This window comes from Eretmochelys imbricata, chromosome 6 (genome assembly GCF_965152235.1).
Source record: "Eretmochelys imbricata isolate rEreImb1 chromosome 6, rEreImb1.hap1, whole genome shotgun sequence".
Classification (NCBI taxonomy): Eukaryota; Metazoa; Chordata; order Testudines; family Cheloniidae; genus Eretmochelys; species Eretmochelys imbricata.
The window spans coordinates 64,400,953-64,415,142 of NC_135577.1; the positions used below are offsets into that span (position 1 = coordinate 64,400,953).

The 14,190-nt window shown below is 41.1% G+C and overlaps 1 protein-coding gene across 3 annotated transcripts in view; it reads right to left on the reverse strand.

The window, feature by feature from the left end:
* Positions 1–2,691: 2,691 nt before the first annotated feature.
* The window catches only part of ACTN1 (actinin alpha 1), a 130,627-nt gene continuing 119,128 nt past the window's right edge, over positions 2,692–14,190 (reverse strand). Inside the window, exons 18-22 of one of the 3 annotated variants that reach the window (XM_077818726.1) lie at positions 13,355–13,501; positions 11,142–11,222; positions 10,530–10,595; positions 8,175–8,333; positions 2,692–3,611 (exon numbers count right to left, since the gene is read on the reverse strand). In XM_077818726.1, the coding sequence (XP_077674852.1) occupies positions 3,453–3,611; positions 8,175–8,333; positions 10,530–10,595; positions 11,142–11,222; positions 13,355–13,501 (612 nt within the window). In that variant the 3' untranslated portion in view covers positions 2,692–3,452. The remainder of the gene's footprint in view (positions 3,612–8,174; positions 8,334–10,529; positions 10,596–11,141; positions 11,223–13,354; positions 13,502–14,190) is intronic. The other 2 variants (XM_077818725.1, XM_077818724.1) reach the window with 2 other exon arrangements.

Below are 14,190 nucleotides of genomic sequence, written 5' to 3' on the forward strand. Positions count from 1 at the left end.
CAGGAAACCCCTGTTCAAATCCTGTCTCCTCTTCAGGCAGAGAGGGCAGGGGAATGGAGCCTGGGTCTCCCACATTCCTGGCAAGTACTCTTAAAACAAGTGGGCTAAAGGTAAGACAGCACTCCCTCAAACCCTCAAATTGTGGCTGGGACCTGATCTGGTACACAGCCTGGTGTGTACCTAGCAGATTGGACTGCCCCATTCAAGTTAGGTAGACAAATGCCTCTTTCCCAGATAATGGATCACTCTAAGGCTTAGGCGTGAGATAGGCATCCAGAGCTGCCTAGAGGCAGAAACTTAGCCACAGAGGGAACTTTGACCCTGAAGACTTAGGCACTGAGTGAGTTTAGGCACCTACAGGAGTTTCACTGGAGTTCTGTGGATCACATTGGTGCCTAAAACTGGGATTTAGGCACTGAAGTATATTTGTGGATCAGGGCCAAACTGCTTTGCCCCTAATGCACAATATCTGAAACGGGGGTGTATCACCAGATGCAGTTTTGAAGAACAGGGAACCAGACATGTAAGCTCTGGCCAGACTACCCAAGGCCAGCCACCTAAGCTGAAAGGGGAGCCCAAGATACAGTAGATGCAGCTAAGATTTTAAATTCAAACCACCTACCACTGTTGCCGATATGAGGCTGTTTTTAACTACACAGAACCAGGGCACCCATGAGAATGTTGTTAACATCTTAACCCAGAGGATGCAGTGTTGTATAGTGATTAGTGTACACAACTGAGTCAGGACTCATGTATAACAGCTACCAGTCTAACACTGCCACTGATGTGCTGAGTGAGCTGGGGAAAAATCACCGAACCTCTCTCTATGTAAGACAGGGATATTACTACTTTTCTGCTTCACAGGGTGTTGTGAAGCAGTGTAGAGTGTCTAGCATAATGGAATCATGGTCTGTAGGCACTACTGTAAAACAGAATAAATAATTAACATTTGTGAAGTACACTGAGATCAGAGTAAGAGTGGACATTGCTAAGTGCTATTAGCAATTTCCCCCCCAAAAGGGTCATTCTAAATCCAAAGAGCCCCCTGGCTCCATTTTAGGTACAGTAAACTAGTCTGGTTTGGGACATATAGCCAATTCAATCATACCATGTACATAAAAAGACTGAATAGCCATGAAAAGTTAAAATCTCTCTTCCCAAAATTCGCAGTGGAATAAGGAGGAAGGGCTCCTTTTTTCCCCTACATCCAGGAGTCAAGAGTCCCCAGAGCATGTATGCTTTCTTTTTCTAGCATTTTTTTAATTTGAAGCAAAAATAAAGTTAGTAGGAACTGCACTGCATGTCCTTTACAAGAACATTTCCTTTTCCTGTAAAGCATAGTAGTTACGTGCTGTGAATTGCAAGTCATATAGATGAGCTTGCCAGGGAAGAAGAAGATGATCCAGCTACAAGTTTTAAAAAATTACTGGTGTATTATATAGGGTCCTGCAAAGTTTTAAGTAGGGAGAAGTATTGTCTAATTGTTTAAAGTGCAGGCCTGGCAGTTAGGAGACCTTGATTCTAATCCAGTTCTGACAGTGACTTGCTGTGCAACCTGGGGTAAGTCACATAACCTCTCTGTGCCCCTCAGCTGCTCAAGATGAACTGTGCTGAGTACAGTTTGGTCTTGTAACTAAACTGTGTTCAGCTGTACCCTTTGGTGACACGTTACCACCTCTGGTAGGCCGGAGGAAGGGACAACAGGCAGTTTAAGAATTTTTTAAGCACGTCAGCAGAATTTGTTCTCCCCTTTCCCAGATACTGCAGGCAGGTTTTGTCAGGTTGGGATTACATGACAGCCCAGTGATTTCTACTACAGGTCACACACTATATTAAGAATAAGAAAATAAATTTGTATTCAGTTGAAGGATTTAAAAAAAAAGTCTATTCTTGCTCAGAAACCAGCCTAACCCCAGGAAATCAGAACTGACTCTGCTGGGCAACAGCACTGAAAGTAGCAGGTGTTCCTTGTCACTTTGCGAATTAATGTTGCACTCCTGCAATCTATTAGTCTAAGAACAAACTGGCTGAAAGTGCTAGAGTCCCTGACATCTGATCATGGTGAAAAAGACGTGAAGAAATCTTTACTGGAGAAAACTCCTTCGTTTCCATTAAGGTTGCAGAAGGGATGAAGACTAGGGAAGGTTAAAGGTTACCTGCAAAGTGAGGAGGGATAGGAAGGGTTTAAATGCCCTTTTTTTGCTTTCTTATGATAATTAAAGAAGGCCTGTAGAGAGTTTTGTCAGTGGGCAGTTGGTTTGTTTAAACATGTTAGAAACATGAAAAACACTACGGTGACTGAAGTGATAACATCACAAATACTAAGATACTTACTGTTAAGCTTTGACGGGGGGAGGAATGTTAATCAGACCATTTAAAACTTTGGGTTTATTTAACTCCAGACACACATTCTGAGCTGGTCTTGTAGCAATAAAAAAAAAGATGCTATTTTGCAGTGATAAGACTTCTCATTTGAAGCTGTTTGTAAGTATCTACCAGCTATGTAAATTTCATCATCATTCAACACAAAGGAAAAGCTTCTAAGGAAATGGAGTTAAACATTTAACCTCAGGTATTATGAAGATTTTTTTTTAAAAGCTATCAAATTGATTTTGAAAGAATCTACTTGTGTTCAGGGTTTTGATTAAATGGAATTAAACAAATCCACTAGACAAATGAAGGAAGTCTAGATTTGTTATCACAAGAAATTTTTAATATGGTTTGTGACAAGCAATATATCAAAGTTACCAACTCTCAAGCTTCATATTCTGAAACCAGACAACTCTCAGCAACAACAAAAAGTTGTGCACTGAAACATAGGAGGCATATTGAAAATTTTTAATTAAATATGAAAACATGAGCTGTGTACATTATTTTTTCCCTAGAAAACACAGCAATTTCAAAAGTTTATCATAAAATATTTTCATGAAATGAGTGAACCAGCAAACACATGCACTTGCGTGTCTGACCCCCCCTTCCCCATCCCAAGATAAACATGATAAAAAGACATATGAAAATGGAAAAGTTAACAGTACAGGTGGCTTCCTTTTTTTTTCCCCCCTTTCTATTTAATTTTTGTAAAGGAGAATGGAATGTAACACTGTGCTCAATTTCCTATGTCACAACACAAAACATTTGGTGCAATATTTTTAAATTTTCTCTTTATGTTTTAATTTGATGGAGAAAAATACCTGTTTTTCTATAATAAAATATGTCTATTTTTAAATGTAACTTTTTTTTTTTGCAGAAAATAATTTTGTAAACTGTCATTTCAGGGGCAAGGTAGACGGTCATTTCAGTGTCCCCCCTTATAAACATGATCTGTTATCTGAAGCAAAAACGGAGACACAAAATAAAAGAAGGCGGAGCAGAGGCTGCTTTGCATACAGAAAGAAGAGTGCGCTTGGACGGGAGAGAGGGTGGGAAATATGTTGTGTGGAGAAAGGAAGAGGTTAAAGGTCACTTTCGCCATAGAGCGCTGTGGAGAAGGACATATAGTCCAGGGCACCAGGTACAGCATCAGGCCCACTGTATGGTGCCATCCTAGCAATGCAATATTCAGCTTGATCAGGAGGCAGTTCCCGTCGTAATTCATCCACAGTGATGTAGTTCTGCGAAAACAACAAGAGACAAATAATTATTTCCAGCAAGTGGTGCTACTTAGAAAGTACTCTACAAATCAGTCCTGATGCTCAGGGGTGCAGTGGGGCAACTGTGCTACAGTTTAAGACAGTATATTAAGAATACTGTATCCCATTGAAGGCACACTGGGTATGTAGGAAGGCAGAATGCAATACTCTCGTTGGAATTTGGCCAGGGACCAGCAATGGAGAGAGAGATTATATTGGGAGAAAAGTCCTGGAAGGCCCGGAGTGGTTGTGTGGGAGAGAAGGGAGGTTGTCAGTGTCAGACTGCCTGTTGTCTTGCTGATGGTGTGGTTCTTGTTTAAGGTGAATGGGAAGAAGCAGAAATTGTTCATTACCTCCAGTCCCTTGTTAACAAGCACTGAAAAGATGAGTGCCATATTGCGCCCTAGAAGTTGATTTTAAGGCTTCAAAATGTGGCCTCAGTGACTCATTCTCCAGAGAAACATGGCATCCACAAGGCAACGAATTAGTTCCTAGCGGTGCTGGTAAATTATATCAGCACAGGCAGCAGACAACATTGTCTACCAAAGAATTTTTATTTTTTTCATCGTTTTCTCCCTCCACTCTCCTTGCTTTTCCTACGCCCCACTACTCCTATGGACATTTCTCAAAAGGAAGTAAACCTCCAGCTAGGTTTGGCTATTGGAAATGTAAACACACTGAAGCTAGTCTGGCCCATCACCAATTCACATTCTGGATAGAAGATATCAGTTCGTTGAACGTGAGCTAAGCAGGGAGCTTCCTGTTTCCTGCTGCTTCCCTGAACCCACTTGAGGAGAACAGGCAGTCGACTGAAGTAGTAGGAGCCAGTTAGGCCCTTAAGTTCTCTGTAGCTAACAGACTCATGGACAATTTTATTTAGAAGCATCTAAAAGATATTTAGATGTCAGAGGTTTTCTGTCCTTTGACTTCCCAATTCGTTCATTAAGTGTTCTGCTTTTATGTTCATGAATGGAGTTTGAGGGAGGATTACCTTCTTAGCGCAATGTGAATCAAAAAGTATTTTAGTATAACTTTTAAAACAAATTAATATTGATAATTATCCTTTTTTGGAACTACACAGTAATCAAGTTTAAATTTAATACTCTATCGCAAAACTACAGATAATGTTATTTACATCGTAATTTTCATCCTGTGGAAATAATTAGGAATTTACTACACAACTGTTGAGACAGGAGATATACCCTGATCACAGAGAATGTGTAATAAAAGATGGATGAAATAGGAGATTACAGTTAAGTCATTAACGAAACATGAAAAATGTACTCAAACTAGGATAATTCATTAAAATCTGAGATTTCAGTTCACATGGTATTCTAATATTTTTACTACATATTGTCATATTTCAAAACAGATCACCAAAATTATTAGAAATTATTGGGATATATTAAGATTAAATTTATTTCATTAGCTAATTTAAGGAATTGCTAGTGATTTTATGCAAGAAAAAATTATGATTTGTTGGTACATTCATTCCCCTGATTAACCAAATCTAGAGAAGTTATAATCTATCCTGGTTCTGGGAGTCAGGGCTGGCCTTACCAGGAGGCAAACTGAGGGGGCTGCCTCAGGTGCCAGACTGTGGAGGGGTGCCGCTAGGACCCAGAGAGCAAATCACCAGAGAGCCGCTAGGACCCAGAGAGCAAGTCATCAGAGAGCACTCCATAGGTGGAAAGAGTTTGAGATGAGACTAAGGTTAAAGGCCACCATAGATGATCAGCACCAAGAGAAGATTGCATCAGAGTCTTTATTGGCAAAGTGTTCTGAAAAGGCTCATTGCCATTGTGAGAATGCTTGCTACCCAAAACCTAGCACTGCGTGGCACTTTGGATCAGCTGTATGTGCCAAACAATGGAAACTTCCTTAAAATTATGGCGCTGATGGCTGAGTTTGATGCTGTACTCCAGGAGCATCTAAGAAGAGTCACCACCCAAGAAATGTACACACACACCTACCTAAGAAAAACAATTCAAAATGAGATCACAGAGTTACTGGCAACAGAAGTCAAACAGAAGATTGTGGCAGATCTGAAATCAGCAAGATATTACTCTGTTATTCTGCACTGCACACCTGACATCAGCTATACGGAACAAATGACTTTAATGGTGCGTTTTGTGACAACAAAAGAACCTAGGGAAAATGTCCCTACAATGGGTGACTGTCAGAGAGCATTTTCTAGAATTTATTGACATTGATGATACTACAGGAGCTGGTATGACAAATGTGCTTCTTAAAAAGCTGGAAGATATGGGAATTGCGATAGCTGACATGAGAGGTCAGGGCTACAATAATGGTGCCAACATGAGAGGAAAGAACAGAGGAGTGCAGACACGGATCCAAGAGTTAAACCCTCAAGCTTTTTGTGTCCCATGCAGTTCTCATTCATTGAGGTTGGTGGTCAGTGATGCAGCATCAGCTTCTCGTAAGGCTGCTGAATTTTTTAACACAATTCAAAGAATCTGTGTATTTCTCTCTGAATCAACATCTGGGAACATCCTTCTGACACTGAAACCACTAAGTGCCACACGATGGGAAAGTCGAGTGGAGGCGATAAAGCCTAGGAGGCAATAAAGCCTAACACACACCAAATTGGGAAGATAGATGATGTCCTAGTTGCCATTATGGAGGACAATGCTATGACAGGAACTATTCATGGGAGAACAGTGGCAGAAGGAAATGGAATCACCAGAAACATACATAACTTCAAATTTCTGTGTGGCTTAGTGTTGTGGCATGACATACTGTTTGAAATAAATGTTGTGAGCAAGAGACTCCAAGGTGTTGACCTTGATATATCTGGAGCAACGGAACAACTGGACAAAGCAAAGTCATACCTACAGTCTTTCCGGTCAGATGAGGGATTTCAAAACATTCTGAAGAGTGCACAGAAGTTGGCAGAGGAACTTCACACTGAAACTATTTTCCCACCCATTCAAGAATACAAGAGTCACTAAAGAAGACGTCATTTTGATTATGAGGCATGGGATAATCCCATAAGAGACCCCAAACAACAATTCCAAGTTGAATTCTTTAACCAAGTGCTAGATTGTGCAATACAGTCAGTTGAAGAACGTTTCATGCAGCTCAAGGAACACAGCAGTATATTTGGGATGTTGTATGATATTCCAAAACGCCTCACTATACCTGAAGAAGACCTACACCAGCAATGCAGGGCACTAGAGACAGTGTTGACACATGATGACATGCGTGATATTGATGCGAGTGATTTAGGTGATGAACTGAAAGCCCTTTCAAGATACATTTCAGCAGGATCAACTCCAAAGGCTGTTCTGGAATATATGTGCATAAATAAGATGACCGCCCTCTTTCCAAATGCTTTTGTTGCTCTGTGCATACTTCTAACACTTTCTGTAACAGTTGCCAGTGGAGAACGCAGCTTCTCCAAGCTGAAGTTAATAAACACACATCTACGCTCCCCAAGGACACAGGAGAGGCTGGTCGGCCTTCCAACCATCTCAATAGAGCATGAGCTGGCCCAGACTGTGGACCTTCAGCAGGAAGCAGTTCCAATCTTTGCAACCAAGAAGGCACGGAAAGCACCACTTTGATTATTCAAACAGATAAAAATGCCAGTGTTTACTATGCAGACAAGAAAAGTTACATTTGCTGTTGAAAGTTAAGTGTTACTTAACATTTTTGAACAAGGCATTTCAAGTTGTTAGTTCTCCTTTATTGGGTTAGGTAGCAGAGCAGTACCATGAGAGGAGTAGAACAGGAATATCAGGAAGAAGGCAGAATTGGGACCTTTCAAAGTTTTGGCCCAAGTGAGGGGGCATGGGGGCGTCATTTGAGCTCCCCGCCTCAGGTGCCAAAATGTGAGAGTTTTCCTGTCTATCATATAGTATTTGTAATAATATGGTTAAAAGGTAGATATTTGAAAATCGTTTGTTAACTGATAGAGGTTATCCTCAAATCAATGAAAATCTGATACTGATTACATAAGACATACACTTACATGTCATTGTAAGTTGTCACATGTGAAAAAACTACTTGAATTTGTAAATGTCCAGTAATTCAGCTTTTTCAAGATTAATCAAAACACAATTGATCAGTACTGTGTTTATTGAATTTAATCATGCACTTTAGTTACTTTAGTATCATGGCTCCAAACTTTTTAAGTTAAGATAAAGAAATTGCGCTGCTAATTTGTAGTGATTGTGTGTATAAGAAACATCAGCTGACATCAGTGATTGATACTGGTTCCTTTTCTGTCCATGACTTCCAACTTTTGTAGAAATGTGTTTTACTTCAAGGTAGTAAACATTTTTGGCTCCAAGAGACACTTGTGTTGAAATATTAGCTACATTGGTTTCTTGTTTAATATTTACTTTGTGCATTAGAGTTGGTCGGGAAGCAGAGATTTACACATGACTGCAGAGTGTTTCATTGTTCACCTCTGAGGAATTATACTGCCTGTCTCTTCACATCAGTTCGGGCACTCCTGAGCCAGAGTTTTCTTTTTTATGTAAAAGTAGCATTAGTTTCCCTTCGAAAGTCTAAACTCACCTTGTCTCCAGCCAGAATCTTGAAGGAAGCCATGACCTGGTCAGCAGTATCAGTATCTGCTGTTTCCCGGGACATGAAGTCGATAAAGGCCTGGAATGTCACTACACCCAAGCGGTTGGGATCTACAATGCTCATGATGCGGGCAAACTCTGCTTCTCCCTAGATAACAAGAGAGTCAGCAACAGGTCAACAGACTATTGATAAGAATGACCAGAATGTAAATCCAGTTCGCACAAATGATGGCATCTAGGAGGTAAAATAATGAGACTGGAATGTTTCTAAATGATCCCAATCTCATAGCAAAGAAAATAAAGCTTCAAATCAATCTCACAAACACATTCACCAACAAGCTCTCCTAGCTGATCTTTTTTAAAAAATGTTCATTTTCCCCTTGGAGTTAGGTATTTTCAACAATGCTCTGGAACAATGCCATCCTAGTCCCACAAAACTGCTACCCTACATTAGCTGTCAAACCAGAACAGAGCAGTAGTCTTTCTAGTTTAGTATGATGTCTCCAACAGCGGCTAATAGTATGGATGCTTCAAGATATAAAGGTCCTTATAATGCACAGAATGATGCAATTCTATATAACAGGGCCCTCTGAAAATCAGATAATTTATTTAGGAACCGAAACATGGATTCAGAACCTAATTTTGGGCAGCCAGATTTGAAATTGGCCTTAGTCTTTAATTTCTTCTCTGGAATCTCTTACTTCCCTTTTACTTCTCATCATACCTGTTGCCCTTCTCTAGGATCTTAATAGTTTTAAGCTCATCCTTACCAAAAAGGCATCAGAAATCAGAGACTTATATGCTTTGGAGAGGCCTGACAGAGCAGCACCCCCGGGTAGTGCCTTTAGACCCATGGGTTCTTTCACTGTATATTATTTTGACATGGAAGCTAAGACCTTATGCTTCTTAAATTTTCTCTGTTATTCTTAAGAGCATCTATTCTGATCTCTTGTACCATTTTTCCCCCCTGTATGAGGATGAAGGGGTAGATCCCAATCTCTGTCTGGGAGCAAGAGTGAAACCTTCAGGCAACTCAGTGCAAATCAACATGAAATAGTAACATACCCGATCTTTAAAGCATTTGGTCAAAGGTTAACTGATGTGGCCTTGTACACCAGACTAAAGGAGTTTGTATTTATATTGGGCTGAAAAGTAGGTTACACTGGAAGATTGCTTTGCCTAACATTTGCGGCAGCAAGGTTATTAAGGGCATTATTTAAACTTCTTGTGTGATTCTCTTCTCCTCTTAGAGAAGATTAGTACCAATAGGTTTTGCCTGCAGAAGTTCTCCCCATTATGATTCTTCTGTCAACAAAGTCAGCCTAAATGCTGTGTTGTCCTGAACACTAATCTATTTACTATGGAAAAAGCTATGAGAAAGCTACAAACAGGACTCTAGCCTGCATGAACAGGCAGCAGGGGACTGGAATAAAGGAGTATTTCACTGATCATAGTGGGAAGGGTTAAGACAGGAGCGGAAAGGGAGACAGCTACCAGGAATGCATTCTAATTGCACTGTTTCTAGTCTCAATATCTTTCGTTGGTTGGAAAAAGCTGATCTCAGTAATGTTATCAAAGGAGATTAAGATTTACATCTGCTGAAAGACTTGCTTCCACATTAACACTGAAAGCTTTACAAAGTGATATCAGGATCCCAGAGTCATAACTGGCCCTAGGAAGAAGATTGAAGCAAATATCCTTGTAGCACACCCAGGTGTGTGGGGGCGTGGACACAGTTTACGGACTGTCCATTCTAGTCTCACTTTTGGGCACTAGAAGCTTAAAGCCTGAATTTTAGTTGGATTTATTTATTTGTAAGTGGTACAGTATTTTACAGAGAGTGTGTACACACATGTACATACGTACGTACACGGATATGCACGTTGAGAATTTAGCAAAAACAATTCCCGTATAAACAGTTTTGTTTCAATATTTATTGGTAACAGCATTCACTCATTCATCAGGCTGTCATGAAGACTTCCATTGGAATCCCACTGTTACTTATTGCTGGAGAGGTTACATGTTGCTGTTTGCAAACAGTGAACACATCAACATGAGCTGGTTCTTGCTTCTTCCAGTTTATAAGCCATGCAGTTTTCCAAATCAATTCTCACTCTACACAGATCAGAATTGGACATAACCCTCCCATTCTTCCCTCCAGCTAGAGCTGTAAGATGAAGATTTAAACGCACGCATACACACAATCATTTCAACATTTAGTTTCCATTTCTGAGAGTCCTAGGAATTAAGGTAGCTTTTACCTTGACTCATTACAAATGTGTGCCCTTTGCAGAAGGTCATATGAATCATTGTGAACATGAGTGACAGAAGGGCTCTACGTTACCATATTGTAACCCATGGAGATAAGGCAGGCTCTGAAATCTTCAGAATCCATCATGCCAGTCTTCTTCTACAGGGAGTGATGCAAGGATAGAAGAAACCAAGAGAGAGAAAATGGAAACCAGTCGAGGAAGAGATGAACCCACAGGAGATATTACAAAGAATGGATTTGGGAAAAAGGGACAGGAATTATTGGACAATGAAAAACAATACAATAAAGGTGGTTTGAAAAACCATGAAGCAGCAATGATTCAGTTGGAAATGAAGTAGTTTTTATATAGGACACGAATATTAAAAAAACAATGAAGCATGAAGATATCAAGTGAGACAAATACACAAAGAGAAGACGACAGGGAAATTTAAGTGAAACAAGTAAATGGAATAGGTAGATATAAAAAGAATTCTCCCAAGACAATAAATGAAGGTAATTAAAAGGGGCAGATATGAAAATTCATTAAGTAAAAGAGCAAATGTGGGATGGAACAGAGATACATGAACAGTAAAACATGAGAACAACAATGACAGAAGGATTAAAACAAAAAAAGAAAAGAAAGGAGAAAACTGTTATTTCCTTATAGTTCAACTTCTCGCTGCATTCACCACTAGCATTCAGTACCTGTGCATCGTTTCCAATATCGTAACCCAAGCTGATGAGGCAGGCTTTGAATTCCTCAGGGCCAAGTGTGCCGGAGTGATCCTGGTTATGCGGTGTGCCAGGCAACAGGACATGCAGTGCCAGCAGGGTGGTAGTGTGGGGCAGGTAAAAGAGAGGTAAAGAGAAGATCAAGGGCAGGTGAAAAGACAACAAACAGATGCACCATGCAGTGGGTGAGGAGAGGAGAGAGGTAGAGAAAGAATGACATGCAGATAAAAAGACAGGGAAGAAAAATAAAAAGTGCACAAAGTTAGATACCACAATGACATTTCAGGATGTGCTAAAAATGCTCTCAAAACAGTAGCTTCTTAGAGAACTTGATCACATCTTGACAGCGTTTGAACAAGAATTGTTAACACTAGCAAGCTTTAAAATCTACTTTTTCCAGATCAGTCTCTGACATAGCTATTCTTTTACCCAGTAATGCCAGAAGCCCTGCATTTCAACAGTAACCCAGAGTGCAGGGAAGCAGACAGACACAGTGGGTAGCAAACACTATCACCTTTCTGTTCTTGCTGTCAAAAGTCAGATACCCCAATAAAGTGGTAGGCTAGGGTAGGTATGCCTGGCAATGATTCCGTGAAGCTTAGCTGGTGGAGTATCTTGTGTGCTCCTGAACAGTCCTGGCATTCCAAGAACACATCAGGAAAAAACAGCTGAAGCTCAGGGAAGTGCTGCCACCCCTATATTTCTGAGCTCTGTATATGAAAACAGAGCTGTGACTGGCTGAGCTCTCTGAAGTGCACCCCTGACTTTATATAGCAGCTATCTTTGCTATTACACAGAGGGATCTACCAACGATGGATACAGTATTCATTTATAACACCCCCTTTCCTCTGTGTTTTGAGAGGACCTCATGGTAAACGTGAACTTCCTGACAAGAAAGCCTACTGGAGGCCAGCCAGAAAGCCCAGCAGAACATTTCACCACAGCTGCACTCCTTTTAGCTCAGGATCACTAAACACTGTGGGGTGGGAAGTGTTCATCACCAAGGTTTACACACAAAATTGAGAATCCCAATTTGAAAAGCAGAACTTAGCTGCAGGGCAGCACTGAGGGCTTCCTGCCTGCAGTCCTCATCATTTTGACATGCCACACTGGCAGGAGAAGGAAACTCAGGGTAGGTGTGCAGGGCCAGCTTCAGCTGACTCCCTCTTTAAAAAAAAAAAAAGTCAATTTTTTTTCAGTCTGGTGTTTACAATCAGTATTAAAGCTTCCCAACAGAAGAAATAATTGAGGATGAGGCAACCATATTTTCCCTGTTACCACTGTAACCTCCCTCTCTTGCATCTCAGATGTAAATGGAAGGCCTGTTTATGTGGATGGAAAGCTAGGATGTACACGGTACACTTGGGAACACTAGAAAGGAGAGAGGGTCATTATCTGAATGCACCTTCAACAACGTGAGAGGAGTCAGCATGGCCATTATTTGGTCATCTGGAGATGGCTTCTCCTTGAAATTAGCCTGCAGGATTGGGGTTTTATCTTGCGACCACTCAGAAACTGAATCTAGCACAGAATGCTATCACAGGCTTAGCAAGTGTCAGGCGCATACGTATACACCATTGCTCTGGGATCTGTATTGCTCGCCAGTAGGTCTATGGGTGGCATTCAAGGTGTTAGCGTGGAACCTACAGAACCCTAAATGGTTTTGGGAGTGCCTCTCTCCGGGTGACAGTGTGGCTGTTCAGATTCATGGAAGCACGCCAGCTGATCTCCCCTAGATGTAAGTGAGAGAGCTGTTGGCAGGATGATGGTTGAGTTTATCGTGGGCTTATTTTATAATTGTATTTGCTGTTGGCTCTGCATTTATTTATGTTTTGTTATACTGTATGTAGCACTTAAGTGAGGGACCTCCAGAGGAAAGGGGATGGGTGCCTATAGTCTATTTTCTAAATATGTTGGCTGACTTTCCCGTGTCTTAGCTCAGTCAGGAAACTTGCATTCCAGACAAACTTCCTGTCTCGGCATGACAAACAGACTAGCCTAATGTGGACAGGATTACCTGACAGTCTCCACAGAGCTGGCAGCTCATGAGGCCTGGTCCTCTAAGCACAAGAATGAAAAGTCTACTCTGTGGCTAGTTCTGCTGCAGGGGCTGTTTGGTTTCTAATGCTATGCCAAGCCTATGAAGAAGCAGGTGGCCCACTGAGCTGCAGGGGACACAGACTTACCCTGTCAAAATGGTTAAAGGAGGCCCGGAATTCATTCATCTGCTCCTGGCTGATCCCTTTGGCATCACGGGTCAGAATCTGATTTTCCACTTCATTGATGGTTCTAGCAATTGTTGTAAGCAACTGCTCCCATCCCACTCGGATATGCTGAAGAAGAAAGGACAAGACTTGTCTTTTAAAAAGTGGCACCTTCTGCATCTGGAGCCCTTGGTTCGACTGTGTTAATCATTACAAATGAAGTGATCCTGATGGTCATGGCCTGGGAAATCCACTTGCTCAGAAAAATCCCTCTCACTCTGGGCAAGTGCCATCAATTTCTTCAAAATCTGAACCTTCATTTAAAAAAAAATAAAAGGTCAGATTCTCATCTAAACTAAGGTATTACATTAGCTTTAAGGTCACTTTACTCTGCCAGAGTTGTGTACAGCGGCCTTAGAGTAAATGAGAATCAAGTCCAAAGTTTTTAGCTCTCAGTCATGCAGAAAACTTCCAAATGTGAACTGAGTGTAAAGTGATGCACAGATGTCTTCCTAGATCTGACACCCACTTCTCCAGTGCCTCTATTATAGCACAGATTTTCACCAGATTCAGTAATGAGAAGTGACCAGAATCTGTTGCCAAAGTGAAACTGACAGGAATCTGGTTAGTTTTAGTGTACTGTTGCTTGGGAGAGTTTCCAGCAGCAGCACTGAAACTATTAACTAGGAAGAAGGAGCAAAAGAATGGAGTCTGTGAAAGGCATGGAGTAGCAGACACACCTCACCATCCCCATATTCTTGCAGCACCCAGGAGGATGCAGAGGGGGAAGCAGAGAGAGAAAACTTCTCTTTTGAGAT